The sequence below is a fragment of the Cebidichthys violaceus genome, unplaced genomic scaffold, assembly GCF_023349555.1.
Source record: "Cebidichthys violaceus isolate CVI_PGR_0920_01 unplaced genomic scaffold, fCebVio1.0.p SCAF_16, whole genome shotgun sequence".
In the NCBI taxonomy this organism is placed as follows: domain Eukaryota; kingdom Metazoa; phylum Chordata; class Actinopteri; order Perciformes; family Stichaeidae; genus Cebidichthys; species Cebidichthys violaceus.
Window position 1 is genome coordinate 13,944,177 of NW_027176329.1, and position 21,995 is coordinate 13,966,171.

Genomic DNA, 21,995 nt, shown 5'->3' on the forward strand with positions numbered 1-21,995 from the left:
TCTGCTGTCTGTCTTTCTGTCTGTGAACTTGGGTGACTGCCACCTTCTTGGGAGCGATGGGTTTTGCGAAGGAGTCGCAGAAAAAGAAAATTATTGTGAGTAACAGCTTTGGTTCTGAAATGATGGTTTAATGGGGAAAGACACGATGCACCGTCAGAGGTCTTCTTCATACGTTTGGTTTATTTTTTCACAGTGAACACTAAATGGAATCCAAGATGTGCTTTGGTCTTTACATATATATGGAAGTTTGACTGAGAGCACTGCTTTTTTTATTCAATATCACAATATAATGCATAAAGATGTATCATGGGAAGAAGCCCAAACCCTGGCAGAGTGATTGTATTAGACCACTCTTTGGATTCACATTGGTTTCACACTATCTTAATGACATTAATATATTAATATAAATGGGTTCCACCAATGTAGAGAATGCTTTTAAATATAAGAACATAGCATAAGGAAAATATAGCATTTTGTACCTCTTACAGTAATATACAGTTATTGTAGGACGCAGTGACTAGAATATATAACTTTGTTATATAAAATAAATTATACGCTATTTACAGTAAAATCATGTTAAATGTAATTTGATATTGCAGTACGGATAAACAATATATTGGGCTATTGTCAATTTTGTCAATGGTGAAACTGTCGATGGATAAAATAACCAAACACGAATGTCTGTTTTGGGCCTAATGCAGCAAATGAAATATCTTATAAATCAAGGAACTTCAGCACATTAATGTAAAATTGTATGGAAATGTTATACTTGCATAAAGAAGCAGTCTGTCTTTAATGCAAGATTGTCCACGAATACAGAGTACATCCAGAGATATTGATGAAATCGTTCCCTTGGACAGTTGATACAGTTATATTGTCTCATATATTTCACAGTACTGCAGGACTATTCCCATCATGCATCCATCTGCAGTCTTTGGGACAGTTCATGCATGTTTGTCTTCAGAACAGGACCGTCTTTGTTTATATTGTTTGAAATTATGAATAATGTTTTAATAATTTATTATATAAATATAAATACTTATAATTGCTGCAAAACAATAACACATGGTGTTGTAGTCGCAGTACAAGACGGCACATTTTTAATTTTCTTTATTTCTGGAGTGAGTTCTTTAGAAAACCTTTTTTTTCTTTAAGTTCTTCAAAGAATCAGAAATTGTGCCTCAAAGAACCAATTTTTAAAGGCTCTTTGAGGCACCTTTTCCGGTTCTTTGAAGTTCTCTTTGAAGTTCCCTAAACGTTTTCTTTAAAGAACCATTTAAGAAAAAGCTTATTTGTGGAACCAGAAGCGGTTCATCTATGGCATCACTATAAAGAACCATTTTTGGTTCCAGAGGGCACCTTTATCTCTCTCTGTGTATGCTGATTACAAAACAGCCTCACCAAAATGTGCTGCCGTTGCAAATAACAGTAATAAGGAAATAGATAGGAAGTAGTGTTTTCTGTGAAGACGGCCGTCAGTTTTGTCGAGAGCTGGAAGGCGGGACGAAATTTGACGGAGGCGACTGTCTCATAATTCTCTATGCAGGAAAAATATCCTGCTAATTGTTTGTGCATCAAACAGAAAACTTTTTTTTTTCTTTGGTTAAAGATTTGATTGTGTCAGAACATTTTTTGTTCAAACATTTTTATTTTTGTGTGTGTGTCACAGGTAGGTGTCTTGGCTGTATCGATTGTGACCCTAGTCCTCGGACTTGGACTTGGTCTTGGACTGGACTTGCAGAAATGTCGAAACAAAGGTGCTGTCAGACACACACACACACACACACACACACACACACACACGTCTCTGCACTCACAAAATAATTCACATTTGGTTCTTGCTACACTATGCATACCTTGTAAAATGATATATTGCATGTTTTTATAAGGCGCTATTTTTTGCATGGAATCACCACACGTCGTTGGGGGGGGGTATCTGTTGATTGAGGCCAGTTGCTTGCTGTTACATTAGACGTTGAGTTTTCTCTGTGTAGTCTTTTGGAGAGCTCCACACTTCCAGGATCTCTGAGCTTAATAAAAGTAGTGGATATACAGTTCACTGTAGAACGTTATGATGAAGCTTCACACCTGCATAACCTTAACTTCATTGAATGACCATCAACCTCAAACTATGTTGCTCAAAGTTTCCCTCCAGTGTCAGTTTTAGATGAGTCAGGGACGCCGCATCATGGATCCCACGATGGACAATGAACCGCCTTACTCTGCCTCTGATTGGCTTAATCCAATTCAATCCAAGGGCAACAAGTACTAGCCAATCAGAGGCAAAGTAAAACTGGTCGTACTTTTTCCATCGCTTGTTACATGGTGCCTTTTCAAAATAAACTTCCGTATTCACAGGAAACTTGCAGTGTCTGCTAGTTACGATACTTGCATTTTTAAAGTAAACTTTCAACATAGGTTTACTTAGTTTTTAGGTTTACTTACGCAATCAAAGTACTTGGTTGGAAGCCAGGAAAAGATGTGGTTTGGGTTCAAATAAGTCACTGACGAGCCATATTTTCCTTCTATTATGAAACTTGCTCGATCGTATCGCGGAAAAAACACCTTGCTTCTAACTTTGTCACGTTTGGCCTACTTTTTTTTTAACTGAGTCACTTGAGCAGCTTTTCTTAAAATACATTTCCTGATGAACAACATTCTTTAGCGATGCTGCTTACTGGGGACACGCTTGCTATTTATTGTCATGCATTCTAATAATAGAGAGGGGAGTGACCCGCTCAATAAATCAGCCATCTATGTTCTTTTGTCAGCTGTTTACAAAGCGCATCATCACGGAGTGGAAGAATACACAGCAGACCATTTATAATCAGGGTTCTCTCCATTGGTTTTGATGACTCATACGATGAGTTTCACTTGGCTCAGAATATTTAGAAATATTTAGCCCTTTGTGAATACATTTAGACAATGCGTTTGCAGATATGATGAAGGCTTTTTTAGAAAATGTTAACACACACCTTTTAACTAAATGCATGGCATATTAAAACAGAATACATAAAAAAAGCATTTAATAGACAACAATATTTAAAACTGTTCATATAATAATTCATTGGCCAGATGTGTTTTAAATTACTATGAAACTGACGCCCCTTTATCCTCACTCCCAATTACTATGGAGTTCATGAGAATCTTGTCCATTGATTTTATTGACTTGGTCTATAATGATCGGCTTCTTCCACCGACCTGTATGGGTTTTATTTTACAACCTGCTTCATCTCGGTTGTCCTTCAAGTTTTGCGAAACGCATTGTTCTACTTCTTTAAATGTATTGTCTTGTAGTAGTAGGTCAAATGTTACAGAATCTGCTTTGTCATCCTGAGTCAATTTTTCCACGAGGCTTCCTCAGCTGTGTGGCCCGTCCAGAATATTCCAGTTTAAACTCAGCAGGTGATTCACACCTGGATGTTGCATGAAAAATCTCATGTGATATCACATGATGAGTTGTGTGACTCGAAATGTGACCGATGAGCGAGTCTCTTGTGATAACTCCTCATGTGATATCAAACTGTTAATCCATTACGAGAAAAACACAAAGACTGTGCAAAACCCAGAGAGAATGAAGGATCCACTACGAACACCCACAGACAGGGGACTAAGAGATTTTCATACAAGTCATCAGTTAAAAACAACTTCAACTTCAAAAGAAGTCATAAAATTACAAAATTCAAGTTGCATTTTTAAGAAGAAAAGTCAATATTTTCAGATGAAGTCTAAAACGTTTTTATTATTTATAACCTTATATTTACGATGCAACATCATTATTTTTGGAAAACATTTGATACATCTAATAACATTACCACGGTGTCATTTCAACAAAGTAATATTATTATAGAGTAAAATATCTCAAAAAATAGATAATTTGAGATTTTTTACATATACATACATATCATCAATTAATGAATATTTTGCAAAAATGTCAATCAGTCATAGTAACAACTACAAGGGTACATTTTTAACATAAAAAGTAATAATATCATGAGAACAAAGTTATTTAAAACGTTTTAATATGTGTAACTCATTAAATCAATACAATAAATCTGTAACATGAGAACAAAGTTCTAATATTTCAAGGAAAAGTTGTTTTTATTCATTCTAATGCCTCAAGACTCGCCTGATATCTATTTTGAACTAGTGTGAGATCATTTGTTTTCCCCATCAGTCATAATGAATTAAACACAAACACAAGAGCAGGCATGTCTCGTCCAGACAGGTGGGCCAAACACAACACAAGTTACCTGTGAAGGAAAATCCCACAACCAAGAAGAAGCTCATAAAATAGAAAGGGACAGTCCTCCGTCTCCACCCCATGATTCTCTCATTTATTTCTGTTTCTTACATCATTATATGACTTTCATGCACATTTTCATATGATATCAGAACTTTATTCTCAAAATATATCAACTTATATATCAACAGTATGTTCCATATTACACTTACACAGATTACTGTACGTATGTAGTAAAACATTTTTGTATAATGTTTTTATACTTAAATATAGAAGCACAAAATAAATACTGTAATCAAAACAAATTATTTTATTTCCCCAAAATACTTTATCCATCCCAACAAACACAAAGTTGGATGTGTGTGTTTCACATACAGAACAAACAATAGAAGAATGTAGATCACAGACAATGTTCTCCCTATTTAATACTGTAGATACTGTGTAGGAATATACAGTAATACCCCCAACCTTATGTACACAAACATACCTAACATTTACAGTACTACGGTCCACTTGCAATACTGTATTACTGTGTTGATATGCAGTACTAAACCACTGTAGAGTACATTCTTACCTAAGTTACTGTGAACCTGCTCAAGGTTGATTGTAATTCTCCTGAATCTCATCACATATTATGACCTTGGTCTTGCTCTTCCTCCTCCTCCTCTTCCTCCTACTCCTCCTCCTCCTCCTCCTGCCTCTCTCAACTATGTTGGCATGCATTGGTTCCAAAACAGAGGAGCTCTGATTGCAAATTGCACAGTTGTGCAACATGTGTTTGCGTCAGAGTGGATAGAGGGGAATTTAAGTTTGGCATTTTGAATGGCAGGACTTTCCATATGAACATAATAGATTTTATTTGCCAAATTTTAGAGAACTGTGTGTTGTGTTTTAAGTGACTGCAATCTGAGCTTAAAGCAGGACATTTTTAGCAGAATGTGTTCAGAGTTACAGGTTGTTGTCATTGTGTCTAAAGTGTTAGTGTTGAGAAAAACTGTAAGACTTGACAAGTGAGGTCTGATTGTAGAGAATAATCATGTCTGTGAATTGAGATCGTAGTTACTCTGCATGCTCTGTGAATGTTAACCATTAAAGCTTTTCCCTCCAGAATAGTTGAACATTTGAGTTTACAAACCAGGTGTGACAGCAGATTGTAAAAGACACTTTAAGTACACGTGTTATTCCTCAATCAGCTGCTGGATTAAACCCTATATTTAAAGATGCGAGTATTGCAAGGCTATATTGTCAAGTCATGACTATGTCAACAAATGAAAACAACATTCTACACTCTGGAAACTCCTCTGAGCAAATTACACCTAAAGTTTTGACTACTTTCGTTATGTTTGCGTCTGCAGCCCTTACTCACAAGTGGATGAGCTGCTAGAAACAGATCAAATCTAAAAAAAGTGTCCTGTCTTCCTGTCCCAGTTGTTCCGCACACGTCCTGCAGGGATCGATGCTACGAGCCCTATGACGGCGAGATCCCCGGCTGCAGATGTGACAAGAACTGCAACACCAGCAGCAGCAGCTGCTGCTACGACTACCACGACATCTGCACTGTCCCCAGTGAGACATCGTCTTTGACCTTAAAACTTTCAATTCTGTCACAATGAACACCCAAAAAAAATTATTCCACATGCGTCTTTTCACTTTGCGTCTGATGGAGAGCAGCGTAGTACACTGACTCCATGATTGTTTCCCTTCAGCCCAGCAGTGGGAGTGCACGAAGCTGCGCTGCGGAGAGAAGCGGCTGACGCAGAGCAGATGCCACTGCTCCGATGACTGCCTGTCTGCTGGAAACTGCTGCACAAACTACAAACATGTCTGCCACGGTGAGAGGAGAAACAAAGAGAAAGAGTATGCCAGATAAAGATATGCAACCCTGTCTCAAAATTAAGTTCCCACACAACAAAACTGGACTTTCAATTACATATTTTCTCTCAGATTGCGATTGCAAGGTACTTGTTAATTTTTTGACAACAAAAGTACTTGGTTATGTTTAAGCAATACAAATACCTGGTTATGTTAAACCTTTTGAACCCTAACCCTATTTTTTAGGCCTCTGCTCGAAAATTGCATACCCATACTAAAAAGAGTATATCTCTGCAACCACAAGGTGTATTTCAATAATTAATTATTTTGGTGTTATAATAAAGGGGACACTTGTGAGATTTGTTCAGATGTGTAAATATCAGTGTATATGTTAAGAGTAAATGAAGATGGCACACAGCACAAATTGAAAAGTTTCAGGTTTGCCTAAAAGAAAAAGCACTTTCAGGATGATTATTTCTTTGTAATGATGTAGCTGAAGGTTTTAACCTCTCCCAAATCATAGCACAACATGTGAACAGTCTCTCTGCAAAGTCTGACTTTGATAAAGTGAAGCACAACAAAATTAGAGAGGTTTTAGTACAGAAAGTTCAGACGAGTTCTCCAAAATGGTCATTTTGGCACAATGTGTGCCATTTTAATTTTCTCATGTACCAAACTATATATTTCACTTGAATATCACTAATGGTGTTCAATACATCCACATGCAGCAGTTTTGGCTTTGTTTTGAAGGCCAGAATCCTCTCTGCAACCTCTCTGTTTACTTGATTTCTTTAGATTTCAGCCCTCCCCCACAACGCAGAGCCCTATCTCAGCAACCCATTGGTCGATTTCAGTGATAAACACCTGTTTCAACGCGTTAGAGCCGATAGAATTGAGCTATACACACGTGGAAAGGAATGACAGCACTGTTAGCCATTCAGAATCAGCAGTGTGGGCGTATTGCATAAAATACCACAGCGGTAGAGCCAGAAATGTGGCGAGTGGGTTGCCTAGGTGGCGCTATATGGATTTTAATATTTGATAATAACTTTAGTAAGCTACTGTGTGTAGTTGTGTTAGGAGCATGTAAAAACGGCTTACATATTCTTGTAGACCAGGCTCTGCTGTTTAATCTGAAGTACAACATAATTATATTCGTTCTTGATAAGTGCATTCTTATTCACTCTGTACGCTAAACTTTCTCCACAGCCCCCAAAAATGGGGACGCTCGTGTTAAAGAGGAAGGCACCTAAAGTACTTGGTTATGTTTAGGCAATAAAACAGCAGAACAAATAGAAAGAGAAGGTGATAGATAAAGTTAAGCAACCCGGTCTCGTACAAAATTAAGTTTCCTCACAACCAAACTGCGTTCTCAATTATGTTTCAAAGGAAATGTATTTTGTCTTTGGCTATATTTAGGGCAATGAAAGTACTTGGTTGTCTTTAGACAAAAAAAGTACTTGGTTCACACGGGACACTGTAAATAACTGAAGTTTTGTATGTAGGTTGTAACATGTAGTCTTATCAAGGGGAACTGTTAAATGCTTGTGACGGTTTATTTAGTTGGAAATAGATTAAAAAATGGCCGTTAAAAGAGACTTTTATGGGCATTTTGTTCTATTTAAACACTGATTCAGGCCTTAAAAACTTTGTTTGTTCATAGTTCCTTTCATCATCTAAGAGCCTCTTGCGATGATCAACCACAGTTTATACGAGACAAGTATCTCTCAAGCATGATGGGGCTCAGCAAGAGTGTTTCATTGTTGCATTTACAGCCAGATTTACAGTATATCTCTGATTCAACGCTCTTACAAAAGTTTCACACAGGAAATGTGATGCTGGCAGAGCCGCACATCCTTTGATGTTTAGTATTTTGTTTATGCTGGAGATAAAGATATGGTCCACATCCTGTTTGAGCCCTCCTGGATGATTTCAATAAGAATTATGAAATGGAAGAGACATCAGGTGTTTAGAAAGGTTTGACTGTCAGTGAGCCAACAGGTGTTACTTTAACTTAATGTACTGTCACTACTATTGATGCAGTCTGTATTTTTGCCAACTGTAGGAGAGAGAGAGTGGGTGGAGGACGAGTGTGAGGATCTGTCGACCCCCACATGTCCAGCAGGGTAAGAAAATACTTAAACCAAGACCCTAAAGGCAACGACATAGTTTTTCATGGACTTGTCAATGTTGATATTTTGGTCAATTTTACTTCCATAACATGTCTCCTTTCAGACCAGTGGAAAGAAAACATCTGAAATACACATTTACTTCTTTTTCTATTTGTGTCTGTAGATTTCTCCTAAATTCACCAAAAGTTATCATTAGATAATGCCTCATTTGCATATTTAACATAGATTTTAAGAAAACTTCTAATAAAAATAATATTTGTCTTAATGTAAGTAATCAAGTCGGGGAAGTTTCATGTTGATATCTATTGGTTCAATTTTGTGACCCTTTCACAACTTATTGTGAGAGATTCACAATCAGAAATGCAAGGTCATTGATCTGTTGGGAGCAGATTCAAGTTATCATCAGTTCTATGTTAATTCTATAAAATGTCATTCTGTTCATTGATTGCAGAGACCTACATTTGCTCATGTAGCTGTTTTCTTGAAATAAGTTATCAGCTATTCATTAATCACAGAATAAAGTTAAAATATCTGTCTATAATAGCAATTACTTTCTGACAGAAATGTCTTCAGACTTCCATAAGCTTGACATTTACAGTAGTTACCTAAACTCTTGTGCTACTGATTAACCCTGTAAGATGATAAATGAGGCAACTTTTAATTGTGCTCATCAGTGTATATGTAAGTGTGTATCTAATCTTCTCTTCTCTGGTTGATCTTCCTCTTCCCCCTCACAGCTTTCAGCAGCAGCCTCTGCTCCTCGTCTCTCTGGATGGACTGAGGGCTGAGTACCTGCAGACGTGGAGCGCTCTCATCCCTGTTCTGGACAAACTCAGTTAATGTCTCACTACTCTCTTAACCCCTTTTAACCTCCTCCATACCCCCCTATACCCTAAACCATGGACCAATTTTCATATAAGTTGTATACATCATCTGAAAGCTGGGAACCTTAAGATTAGCACTGTGCAGTGTTTTAATGGAGTTTTACAGCTTTATGTCCCGATGGCAAAGAGAGACGTCTTCTAGAAAATTAACGCTTGGATTATGGTTGCTGTAGAGAAGCCGGCACGAGGCTCCGTAAGTGGTCGCTTCGCTTGGTCGTGCATCTCTGAATTTATGTAGCTTGGCACGTGCAATGAGACAGTCACAAATAGTTCACTGATAAAAGCACTGTTTACATGTGTATGGATTTAACAAAGAAGTGCAATTCATTTTTAGATGCTTTAGAAGCAGGAGGTCTTAAAAATCTACATCTGAGTAAATATTTTGCAGCCAAATCAAATTGTTAACAGGATTTTCAACCTTCTATCTTTATATTGTATTTAATATTTGACTTATTTCCTTACAGGGCTTGTATAAAGGCAATAAAGTAGTCCATTAATATAAGATATGAGTTCATGGATAATTACAACTCCTCCTTGCCATCTCTGAGGTTGGTTAATGGCTTTTTGCCGGTTACACTCGTCGTATTTTTGATTCCTCACATTTTATTTTATTTGTACGGTCTCTGGTCTTTTGGAAAATAATGCAGAGTATGAGTATATGAGTATAAACGCCTACAAATCCCTTGTATTTGGGCCAGTTCTGAGCATTTCCAAATGGTATATTATTTCATTAGCGTTGCTTCCTTTCAAGCAGCCTTTGGTTTCAGTTCATTTCAGCACAGAATGAAAATGAACTTGGCCATGATTTGGGGCTTTCCAATGACTGTTGACATTTATATTATTTTCTTCAGTCACAAATCAGGTATTTGGACTTGAAGATGTCTCACTTCTAGTGAAGTCTCTGAATCATTAACTAATGAAGCCTCTTGAAAAAGAAAACAAAACTTCCTTGAGGCAAAACAAGTCCAGCTGCCTTTGAATCACAACTACTCAAACTAATGTGAGAGTCAGCTGCTAAACAAGATAACGACTGGACTTTTTCACAGAATTATGTTAGGAATTGATTTTATTTCAAAATCATCGCCCATGAATTATCCATCTCTCATAACCATGTCCAGCAAAATTAATGAGTCCAGCCCACATGCAGGGCAATGGCGCCCTCATTATGAAAGAGGTCTTCAGTGGATTACATTTTCTCCGGCCCAGATCAACATGTCACTCACGTAGCAGCTAATGTGTGTTTTGTCTTCTGTTCTTCACGTTACAGAGAAGTGTGGAACGTCAACACCGTACATGCAGGCAGCATTCCCCAGCAAGACTTTCCCCAATCACTACACCATAGTTACGGTAAAGACACAAGGCACAGAAACAGATTTAGATAAGCTTGAATGCTGATTTCACACATATGTGGTATCTCTTGTAAAAATAAACCCCATCACGTTCTTATACAACTAAACTGCATTCTCAAATATGTTTCGAGGGAATTTTCTTGTTTTTTCCCCGGATTACGGTTGCAGTTTAAAGAAAAAAAAATCCGACAAAATGACTTGCCTCATGTTTTGGTGTAAAATAAGTATGTTTGTTACATCATTTAAGTAACGGATGTAAATGTAAAGTTTTGATTCGCACGGGACACGAACAGCAGTCTCCAGGGTTAAAGTCCTTCATTAATTAGGAAGCAACCTCCAGTTCTGAAAAATGAAGCCAACAAAAGGTTACTTAAGTTTCCAAAAGCAAGTCAATCCCCATAGACCTCAATGTTAAAATGGCCAACTTTACAGTAAAAATAAATGTTTACAGCTTGGAACAGATAATGGTTTTGGTCTCAATAGCTATTTCTCCTTTAATGACAACTACATTTTCATGTAACTCACCTACTTAAATTATATTGAAACTTAAAGTCATGGATATTTAAGGGCATGGCCGTTTTGAGTGACAGGTGGTTGAAACCTGACGTTGGTGATTGCCTGAATCTTCCGCCAGCACCACCATGAGTTCTCAAATCTCACAATATGAATTAGATGGATTACTAGGAAATTTGGTAGAGATACACGTGAATGTTTAATTAGTCCAATACTTCTGTTGACGACCAAATCCCTACAAAACCAATGACATTCCCATCAGCCTCAGCTGTGGTTGTGTGTTTCAGTATTGAAGGGTAATTTATCGTCAATATGCAACACAAGCGAAACATGACAAGCAAAACAAAAACAAAAACCAGCACAGCTGCATCTGGAGGAATCCGAACAGCAGCAACAAAAAAATCCCCCGTATGTATGGCTGACAACATTAGCATGTTAGCATTGTCATTGTGGGCATGTTAACTCACTGAGCTGTAAGTCCTGCTACTTCTGCATTGTCGTGGTGAAACAAACCAGTCACGACCTGCTGTTTGAAATTCCCGTGAATTTCAGTTGAACAGTCAGTGTTAACATGCAGTCAGAGGTCTGATGGCTGCAGGCTAATAAAACCCCACGAAAGGAAATGTTTCCCATAAAGCAGGAATGCACAATAATCAAGATAAGCTCTTGTGGGTCTTTGCAAGGAACTCATCTTCCTAAACTGTTGAAACATATGAGGGGATAATAGCTTTAAATAACGTCGACCAACAGCTTGTTCTAATGTTCAGAAGTTTTATCGCAGGTAGTTTTTCATGTTAGTACACTTTCAGTCATAACTCGGGATAATTGGGACTTCACAAATCACTGATGACTCGTATCACAGCTGCACATTTACAGATGAATTTCATAGAGAAACTGGTTCATATCCATATAGCTGTCACACATACTTCTCTATTCTTCTCTTTTCTCACCTCATATTCTCTCCACTCTCATTTCCTCTTCTCTTGTCCACTCTCCTTTTTTTTTGTTGATCTTCTCTCCTCTCAGGGTCTCTATCCAGAGTCCAACGGTTTGATTGACAACATTATGTACGACCCGGTGTTTAACGCCTCCTTCAGTCTGTCCAGTCCAGAGAAGGACAACCCCGACTGGTACCTGGGACAGCCTGTGAGTCTTCTTAGGTTTGGTTTATTGAGGTAACATGAACGTTGGATGCAAACTGGATGAAGGATTCAGAGCGTTTCATTTCAACTCTAGCGTCTTTTTAAAGGAATCTTTGTTTTTTAGGATAAAAACATGATGTTTTGGTTTTGAATATATCACTTGTAAGGATATGTGTTTTTCAGTCATTCACTGGAAGGAGTAGATACAGTACAGAACAACACAGGCATATGGAGTGAGTTACTGTTAATGTGAGGAAAAAGGACGTTGTTAAAATTGTAATTTTATTTAACAGAAAAGCCAAGAAAAATGGCCTCTTCTAGTTGAAGCTTTGACCCAGAATAAGTGTGCTTTAAATGTAGAACTTCAGTTGAACTGTTAGAATTCCATGTCAGATTTCGTAGAGAGCAGATCGTGTTGGGCCTGTGTTGATCCGTCCTTTTGGTCTTTGTAGATCTGGCACACAGCGAAGTACCAGGGGCTGAAGTCTGGTACATTCTTCTGGCCAGGATCCGACGTCAAAATCAACGGAAGCTTTCCCAACATCTACAAACCATACAATGGGTATGACTGACATTTCTGTTTTTCAAAATGCTATAGGGAGCCAGAATGTAAGCTGTGAAGCATCAGATCCTGAACCCAACAGTTATTAATAATAATGACTGATAGGGACAACAGTTTTTGAAACTGGTCCAGTATTGAAGGAGAGCGCTGCAGCCGCAAACAGGCTGTAATGTAATCCCTTGGGGCAACTCCTCACCGTCAATGTACGTCAGTTAAAAGGGTTTGTTTTTGCCACTGACAGGCTCAGATTGTTAGCCTCAGAGTGGTTTGACACAATAACAAACAGACAAGATCAAGTGAAAGGTAAGACATTTTTATTTCTCTGCAGGGTCCTTTTTATTACGTTGTCAGACACTTATAGTAACAATCTGAGCCTGTCGGTGGCAGAAACAAGCACTTATAGTGGACGAACCGTGGAACTAACAATTTAAATGTAACAGTATCAGTAGCACACACGTCCTGCAGTAGTGTTACAGTAAGCAGCAGCTTACTGTAAAGATGACTGTTGATTCAGTCATGTTTCCTCTTGTCCCACCACTGCAGCTCCAAAGAAGTGATTCTACTTTACGGAATTCAAAGTGTTAAAACAGCACAGAGTGACCTTTTGAAAGGTATTTAGCTTTTTTTGGCCGACTTGTTGGTTGGGAAATGCCAGCGCAGATCTCATCCGCTTCTGTCTGTCTGTGTGTGTGTGTGTGTGTGTGTGTGTGTGTGTGATACAAGGCATGGGAAAAAGAGGAGAACTGGAAAAAATTGACAGACGTACAGCCATAAACGTATTCCTTAGAAATATTACATAATATTACTATTTCATTCTTAAATCATCACAATCATTGTGGTTCTTTCCTCAATGAATAAGGGAGGCAAATGTTATAATTTGTCAGTCCGTTTTTGAAGTACTCACATCAGCAACAGTTATTTAATCTATTAGTTAAAGCTTTAGAATTGTCTATGGAAAACACCCCAGGCCAAACATTGGTTTTCAGGCATTGGTCAATGTTGAGATTTTGAGCTATTTTGCTTCCATGTCTTCTTTCAGACTAGTGGAAAGAAAACATCCAAAATACACATATATGAGTTTGTTTTACCACTTTGTCTATCTACGTCTGTAGAGTACTCCTAATTTTACCCTTAGATAATGTCTCATTTGCACATTTAAACATAACATTTCAGAAATCTTGTAATGCAAAAAAAGAATTGTCTTTATGGAAGTAATCAACTGGGGACGTTTCATGGTGATATCTTATTTATCTTATTAACCTGTAGTGTCTCTGTTTAACATTCTCATGATTCTATAAATACTTTTCAAGCTGTTTCTCTTCATGGTTACATTTTATACTTTGGTTTAATCTTTGATTCGAGTGACATGTTGAGCTCTCTGAAGCAATATCAATAAAAGTTCAATGCGTTGATAGAGGCCTGGGAATGGCTGTTAATGGTTTCAAATGAAGGCCTATCGAAGCGATTATGAGCAATAAAACAGCCGCAACAGGATCTCAGCTAATAAAGTACTGCACTGTGCTGATTTTGCATCACAGTCAGGCAGAGTGTTTTTATTGCTGAGTGGGATGGAAGATGTTGGTTTCGTTGGAAGAACATATGTTCTTAACCTTTACCAACCCAGGCCCTAAATTATCACAATGTTGACACTTCTTCCTTCCATAGAATCGCTCGATTAATGTTTACTGCCAGCTTTGACTGCGGTTAATGGCCATTTATATTGCATTCACTTCCTGGAGTTTATTTACTCCTTTACTTAAGTTAATTTCATCCACACAAAAGCAATGTTATTCACTTAATGACCACATAGAGGAACCTACATATAATTTGTTTGGAATAAAACCACTTTAGCTCTTCTATACTGGTATCAGACCCAGAGAAGAAGAGTCTATCATTACCACAAAAAGGTCACAGAAACTTTTTCCTTTTTTTCAAACATCCGTACATTCATGGCTCCCTAAACAAAACAAATGATCAGTTACGAATATCCTGTGTTTGGTTTTGGAGCGGATGCCATTTATGATCTTCACGACAGGAGCCATCACATGATCAAAGCCAGTTACTTTTGCACGTAGTGCCTGCTGGTGAATGATGCAGTGGTAATGTAGAAATTTTGGGAAGTCTGGGTCACCTTTGCATTGCGCAATGAAGCCTGCATGCCGGCCCGTCATGGCGGGAGCCCCGTCTGTTGTCACCGACACCAGTCTTTCTAATGGTACCTTTTTCTCCACGAAGAAACTAGTAAAAAGTCTTGTCTCTACCGTGTTGGCTACCTCTGGTTTAGTCTGTTCTGTGTAAAGTTTAATAAACCAAATCCAAAACAAAGTGATCTTCTGATGGTCACTGTTTCTGCTACAATGCCTTTTAAAGAATGCCCTCTCTCTCTCTCTCTCTTTCTCTCTTTTTCTCTCTCTCTCTCTCTCTCTGGTTATTTTTAGTAAAGTGCCATTTGAAGAAAGAGTGTTGACTGTGCTGAAGTGGCTACAGCTGCCAGATGATGAAAGGTTAGTTGTTTGTTGGAATCTGGTCAAATGCCATGAATGTTTTTCTGGTGACGTTGGTGCTAGAATGTAACAAATAAAAAGTGACCTTTTCCTCCAGACCAGATTTCTACACGTTGTACATAGAGGAACCTGATAAATCTGGACACAGCTACGGTCCTGTGAGTGGAGGGGTAAGTCCACCTGATCCACATGTGTGATTTAAACTTTTCTCCTGTGCTTTTTAATTTTTAACTCTCTGCTGTCTTTTGAAGCATCGATGAAGAGAAAACCGAGCTCAGATGTTTTCTTTTTATTTCTTTGTCTATTCTGTAAATTATCACATCTTAATGTTGACCTTATCTGACACCCACACTTAATATCAATCAAACTGTGCTGGAACGAATGCCACCATCATATCAGACTCATTAGCCTCATTCATTTGTGGTAATGGACAACGTTATCTCAGATGACTGTTGTTATAGCTCAATTAAAAAAGTCTGAAGTCCTTTAATGAACCACTGATAAAAGATCTCCATAAAATTGTATGATATTGCTAATGAAACAATTCAAATCCCATCAGTAGTGTCAGACTCTTTACGAACCTTAATGAATGACCTGGCAGTCATATAGTGAACTTGGTAACTTTACACGTTGTTGTCTGTATAATGACACCTGGTCGGGGGAACTTGCATTTACTCTTGGTATTAAGGGTTCCTGTTGTCTTAATTCTGCCCGCACTGTGATTGGATTGTGATATGCAAGTTACTTAGACGGAGCTGGCGGAGTTGTCGCTATCCTTGACCTGGCGTGTCCCAGGCTGCTGGCATTCATATTGGTCTCATATTACGATTGCTGGATCGCACAATGCCAATTGCTTAACGTTGTGAAACAATTGATTCGGTTTAAGCAACAAATCTTCTTGGTTAAGATAAGAAAAAAAGATCATGGTTTGTGTAATAATGAAACAACGTAACTTAACAACCATAACGTAATAACGTAATGTGACAATATAAACACATAATTGTTATGTAACCATGTAAAGTAACAATCATAACGTAACAATCATAACGTAACAATCATAACGTAACAATCATAACGTAACAATCATAACGTAACAATCATAACGATAACGTAACAATCATAACTTAACAATCATAACGTAACAATTGTAACAATCGTAACGTAACAATCATAACATAACAATCATAACGCAACAACGTAACGCAACAACGTAACGCAACAACGTAACGCAACAACGTAACGCAACAACATAACACAACAACGTAATGCAACAACGTAACGCAACAACGTAATGCAACAACGTAACGTAAAAATTTAATGTAACAACGAAATGTAGCGTGACAGCTTAACAACCGTGACTTAACAACAGTAACGTAACATAACAACCTTAACAATGGCACGTAACGTAGCAACCATTAAAACTTAACCTAACAACGTAACATTATAAACACAACAAAATAAATAGCATAATAAATAACAACCACCCTGAACTTTCTAACCTTCAATTCATACAAATGTAACTTATCATAACAATTGTAAACTTAACGTTGACTTTTGGCTACACAAAGGATTGTCGCCCTTTGTCCTGGGTGAAGGTCCTGTGTTTGTTTGACCTATTCACCAGAATCTCAGCCACCCTTAGTGGTCTTTCTCACTTGTTATACTCGTTATTATACCACGCCACTTCTATAACAGCAGCTCTTTGTACCTTGTCATTTGCTCCGACCAAAAGCAAAACATTGACATTCAACATATCGATTGTTTGCAGAAATGTACAATGCCAACATTTTTTCCTAGCGGATGGCTGGAGTTTTTTTTTTTTTAATTTTAAGAAACTGTTCAGATTGCATTTTTACTTGCACTCTGTTCCCTGATCCAGATACATACACATACATACACACATACAACCCCAGTGAGCCAATAAAGCTTTTGGACTGAAGCTTTTGGACTAACCCAAAAGTGTGGGTTATTGGCTGATTCAGAGAGTAGGAAGAAATCTCGTCAAACAACATTTATAGTTGGGACTAAACAATTAGTGTCTCTGTCCATCTTCAAGATTTGATCACTTTTTCTGTTAACCCATAATAAAGTCATGAAAGAACCAAACTTCATGAATGTTTTTTGTGACAAAGAAGTATCTGTTCCAATCACTCTATCAGAGAAAAATCAGAGTTGTAGAAATAACAGGGAAACTCAAGAGAGCCATGACATTATGTTCTTTACAAGTGTATGTAAACTTTTGACCACAACTGTAGATGCCCACTATAATGGTTTTGTCAGGAATGTGTATTCTCAGATTCTACCTTGACTTCCAGTTTCAGGTCGTCATATGGTCTCAAAATCCTCAATCGTTTGTGCTCCTCAATGGGATACTGACAAAGCTTTTCAATGAGTGTTCCATGAGAAAATATCTCCTTTGTATAACAGCTGTTTTTATAAGTGGCAGGAGGTAAATCCCCCTTCCATTGTGCTCCTCTCAGGTTGCCTTAATTTCAGACAGAAACTTCCTGAAGCCAAACAAATTTCCACCTCTCAATCCACTAGACATCTGTTTTGGCACAAGCAAAAGCCCAAAATCGAGAAGCCTGAAGGACTTCCGTTAAAGTCAGCAGGATCTTGTCCACCAAATTTATCTCTTTGCAGACACATCCAGCTGTTGAAACATCTGCATACTGTTTTCCTGTAGCGTGCTCCTTAAAATGCTAGTTTACTGTTGTTTCATATGGAGAATGAAACACCAAAAAGACGAAGCTTTTAGCAAGGTCAACTCTGCACAATGTTTGACATGTTCCATAACAATGACCCAGCAGTTTACTGAGGAACCAAACAGACTGTTATGTTTGTGTAAAAGAGACACTGTGAAAAGGTTAACTGTATTTGGAAGTTCTGCAGTGAACTATACATTTGCTCTCTTTCTTGTCCACTGCGAGAACTGTTTCCTTTTAGATCATGATTCAAGCTTGTATCATGCTCCAACCTACCCATACCTACGCATAAGGCATCTTTAAGGCCTTATGTTATGTTATAAACATAGTTCTTTTAAGCCAAACCATGATGATTTTTCTAACCATAACCATGAACTTTGGTTGCTTTAATGTAATAGCAAACGTTTCCCATTTGTAACCGCATGTTACATTGTAACAACCACGTCTCACAACTTTAACCACGTGCTACAATGTTAACTGATTGTTACAACTTCCACCGATTCACAAAGTTAACTACGTGTTACAATGTTAACTGCCACTGTTTCACAGCTTTGACCACGTGTGACAACGTTAACCACTAACATTTTAACCACCCGCCAACCTTCTGTTTTAAGACACTATGCATAGGGTGCCCCTGGCTTCATTAAGTGGGTAACTGTGGCTCAGTGGAGAGCAGGGCCGTCCTTCAATCAAAACCCGGCTCTGCTAATAGTCCTTGGGCAAGAATAGATGAGATATTTAGTCAGCTGCTGAATTTGTGTGTTTGTTTCAGCTGATTGAAGCAATCCAGGGTGTGGATAAAATCATTGGTCAACTCATGAACGGCCTCAAGCAGATTGGCCTCCACCGCTGTCTCAACATCATCGTTGTGGCAGATCATGGTAACACTCAAGCAATATAGAGTAAATGTGTTCTCTCTTTCAACTGCATTGTTTAAAACACATTATTCACAATAACGTCATGGATCATATCAGTGTTTTATGTGGGTTTCTTTTTCAATATCAATATAATTCTCTGTTTTGTATGAGCTACATTTAAGTCGTTGTCAGTCATTGAGTTTGATCTTAATGCCACAGCAATACCAGGACTCCAGTTCCCAAAAAAAATATTAAAATGGTAGTATATTACAAAGAACATTTAAATAAGTATTAAAAAACTTTCTAAATATTCCTTGTAATGTGTTATATGATGACCCTGATGGAAACCACAATACAAAATGCGTTGGTCTCACTTACAAGTACATACAAGTCATACAATTGTTGCTGGAGTTTTGGCGTCCTCAGAATAATATTGTCTATAGTTACAGTATATACTGTATTGTGCAACAAGTGTTCCTTACTTTCAGGAAGCCGTTCATCTCAGTTCTGAGCTGCTCTGAAAATAAACTTGCAGAGACTTGAAACATGCCTTACATTGTGAGCAATAGACAGCCATTAGTGTATTCTGTCGCCAACAGTGTTATGGAGCATAATTTAAGAGGGATTGACATGACACCTGATTGCTGTTGCAGGTATGGAGGACACGAACTGCGACAGGAAGGAGGTTCTGCAGGAACTGGTGGGCGACATCAGAAACTACTGGGTCACTGAGGGGCCGTTCGGACGCATCAGAGCCAAAAACAATGCAGCGTGTGAGTAAAAATTACTGAGGCTGTGTAATCTTGTGCTGCTTCATGAGTCACACTGACCGAGTGGGAATCCAAGTGATGCCTCAGACCCAAGAAACACTCATATACTAAAAAGGGCATTACATTAATTGAGAATCATGTGTTTTCTCACGAAAAGCAAAAGCACAAGAACAATCGTCGAGGCCTCCAAAAAACCTGGTGAAAAATAATAACTTGCACCGACTGCGGTTTCCATTTTCCATTCATTCAATAGCACAAAGGTCTGCAGGTCTGTTTGGCCTCCGGTGAAACAAAAGGTGTCACAACCGAATCTGCATGTTCTTGAATACGTGTTCAGCTGTCACATAAGTAAAGCATCTGGGCGCCACAGAGCCGTACCCACCACAAATGAAACAATGAAACCAGTCGAGAATGAAGATCTGAGATAACAATACAATATTTGCAATCAAGGAATCCTGGCCTTGCGTGACACAAAAAAGATGACTGATTGATACCAGAGGAAAAAACTGAATTGACGCAGTGACAGAGAGGCGGATATCAAGGGTTATCCCAGTGTTGTTGATGGTCAGATTTGCAGCTTTCTTTTAGTGCCGAAAGTATTTCAGTGACTCAGATACTTCCATTAGTACACTTGCATAAGTACACTGTGTACACTATGTACTTAGTTGCACAGTGCATGAATGTCTAAAATCCAACACGGCTGTTGTGCACTTACCGGAGATTTTTTCTCCTTCTTCTTTTAACATATTGCAACGTGACTGGAGCCAAATTATCCGCTGGCTTGTTTGCTCACTTGACATTTGTATTAAAATTTAATTAATTTTACTTTCACTTGCTTGTGCATGCCTCCTGTTTCACGTGACGTGGAAAATACACGTAAGTTATATGACCCTGATCGCATCGCTTTTACTTCTGATCCAAATTAAATACCATGTAAATATTTTGCATGTTAACCGTGTGGAGATCCTTCTCAAACAACAACCTAAGACATCTGCAAAAGATTTATTTTTAAACAAATAATCAGCTGTTCTGAAACATCAGCATTTTTGATTATATTTGCAGATATTTTGCTAATTAATGAAACACATTACGAGTGTATAAATATGTCTCGTTGGATATGCACAATAGCATCAGCATTTGATGTTATCACAACCACCTGCAAGCTTTAGTTTTTTTGCTATCTGGCCTGAGAATATCCTAAACTAATACAGAAAATTTTGCGGCTGGTGTGTATGGTTTTTAGTTTTTAGTTCAAATAGCACCTGAAGTAACACTGAGCTGTCTTGCCCAGGAAAGCCCCACACTCAGTTTGCCTTTCGGCTTTGTGAACCAGACATGTATCTGCTTGTGTTAAACCCTTTATCTTTTGATTACCACAAACTACATGTTTAAAGTCCCTTGCTCTACATGTGCAGGGCAGAAAAAAGTGCTGATGTGTGTGTGTGTGTGTGTGTGTGTGTGTGTGTGTTGGTTTGTCATGATGCTCCACCACAATCATTCTGTTGTCTTCTGAAATATTTTTTTCTTTAATTTGGACCTGAGGGAAGTTCTCTTCAATAAAAATATTTCCTCCAAATTTACATTAGTAACAACAGCAACTGAAGAGCTGATTCTAAATCATGTGTGTCAACATGGTTGAGGTATCAGTTCACTGCTTTGGCTTGGTGTAACATGTTATTCGTTGGGTTTTGTGTGTTCTGTAATGACAGAAACATTGACTTAATTTTTGTCATCCTTCCCACAGTGGACTCAGCTGAACTTGTTACCAACATGACTGTAAGTGCTCAATGTTCTCACATTCTATTGAAACAATGACCCGTGTGCCAGTAAAAATGTGTGTCTATTTTAAATGAAATGTTGTGTTTCTGGTGTTTCAGTGTAAGAAGCCAGACCAAAAGATCAAACCGTACCTGAAGGCCAACCTGCCAAAGCGCCTCCACTTTGCCAACAGCCGTCGCATTGAAGATGTCAACGTCCTGGTTGAGCCGAAATGGCTATTTGAGAGGTATCCATGTCGGCCCCGTCAGTTGTTTCTTAATTGCAGTTGTAGCCTGGAGAAACGTATCCTCATACAACAGTTTGTATGACATCTTACGAAAAGACACCTTTTCCTGTGAATGTCTAGCAACAAAAGTAATCACGTCACCTTTGTATGCTCCTGCAGTGTTTAGGCAACAACACTTCCTGGTTAAGCTCAGGAAAAAAATGTGGTTTGGGTTTAAATAACTAGAGAAGTGGCGTTACTTAACAAGACAAATAAGGCAACGCTTGGGTTTAAATAACTACTGACTTGACGTTACTTAAGTACAGAAGTTATAAGACTAATAAATGACTTCTGTTTTCACTCGGGACATGAACAACGGTCCCCGGGTGAAAGTCTTGAATTTGCAAACTCACTCCTCCACCTCGACTTCCTCTCTGTGTAGACTTTGTTGTTCTTTAATATTACGTCGCCTGTCCTGGCTTACATTTTCATGAAAACCATACTAACTGATTATGTGGGATATATAGGAATTGTAATG

The 21,995-nt window shown here is 38.2% G+C and overlaps 1 protein-coding gene across 1 annotated transcript in view; it reads left to right on the forward strand.

Annotated features, from left to right (window-relative positions):
* LOC137872911 (venom phosphodiesterase 1-like) overlaps positions 1-21,995 on the forward strand; it is a 34,368-nt gene continuing 12,373 nt past the window's right edge. The window contains exons 1-15 of the mRNA XM_068711420.1: positions 1-95; positions 1,670-1,757; positions 5,672-5,809; positions 5,950-6,075; positions 8,121-8,181; positions 8,925-9,022; positions 10,339-10,418; positions 11,960-12,079; positions 12,528-12,637; positions 15,076-15,141; positions 15,239-15,311; positions 18,619-18,727; positions 19,357-19,476; positions 21,218-21,249; positions 21,351-21,478. Coding sequence (XP_068567521.1) covers positions 57-95; positions 1,670-1,757; positions 5,672-5,809; positions 5,950-6,075; positions 8,121-8,181; positions 8,925-9,022; positions 10,339-10,418; positions 11,960-12,079; positions 12,528-12,637; positions 15,076-15,141; positions 15,239-15,311; positions 18,619-18,727; positions 19,357-19,476; positions 21,218-21,249; positions 21,351-21,478 — 1,388 coding nt within the window. The 5' untranslated portion in view covers positions 1-56. The remainder of the gene's footprint in view (positions 96-1,669; positions 1,758-5,671; positions 5,810-5,949; positions 6,076-8,120; positions 8,182-8,924; positions 9,023-10,338; positions 10,419-11,959; positions 12,080-12,527; positions 12,638-15,075; positions 15,142-15,238; positions 15,312-18,618; positions 18,728-19,356; positions 19,477-21,217; positions 21,250-21,350; positions 21,479-21,995) is intronic.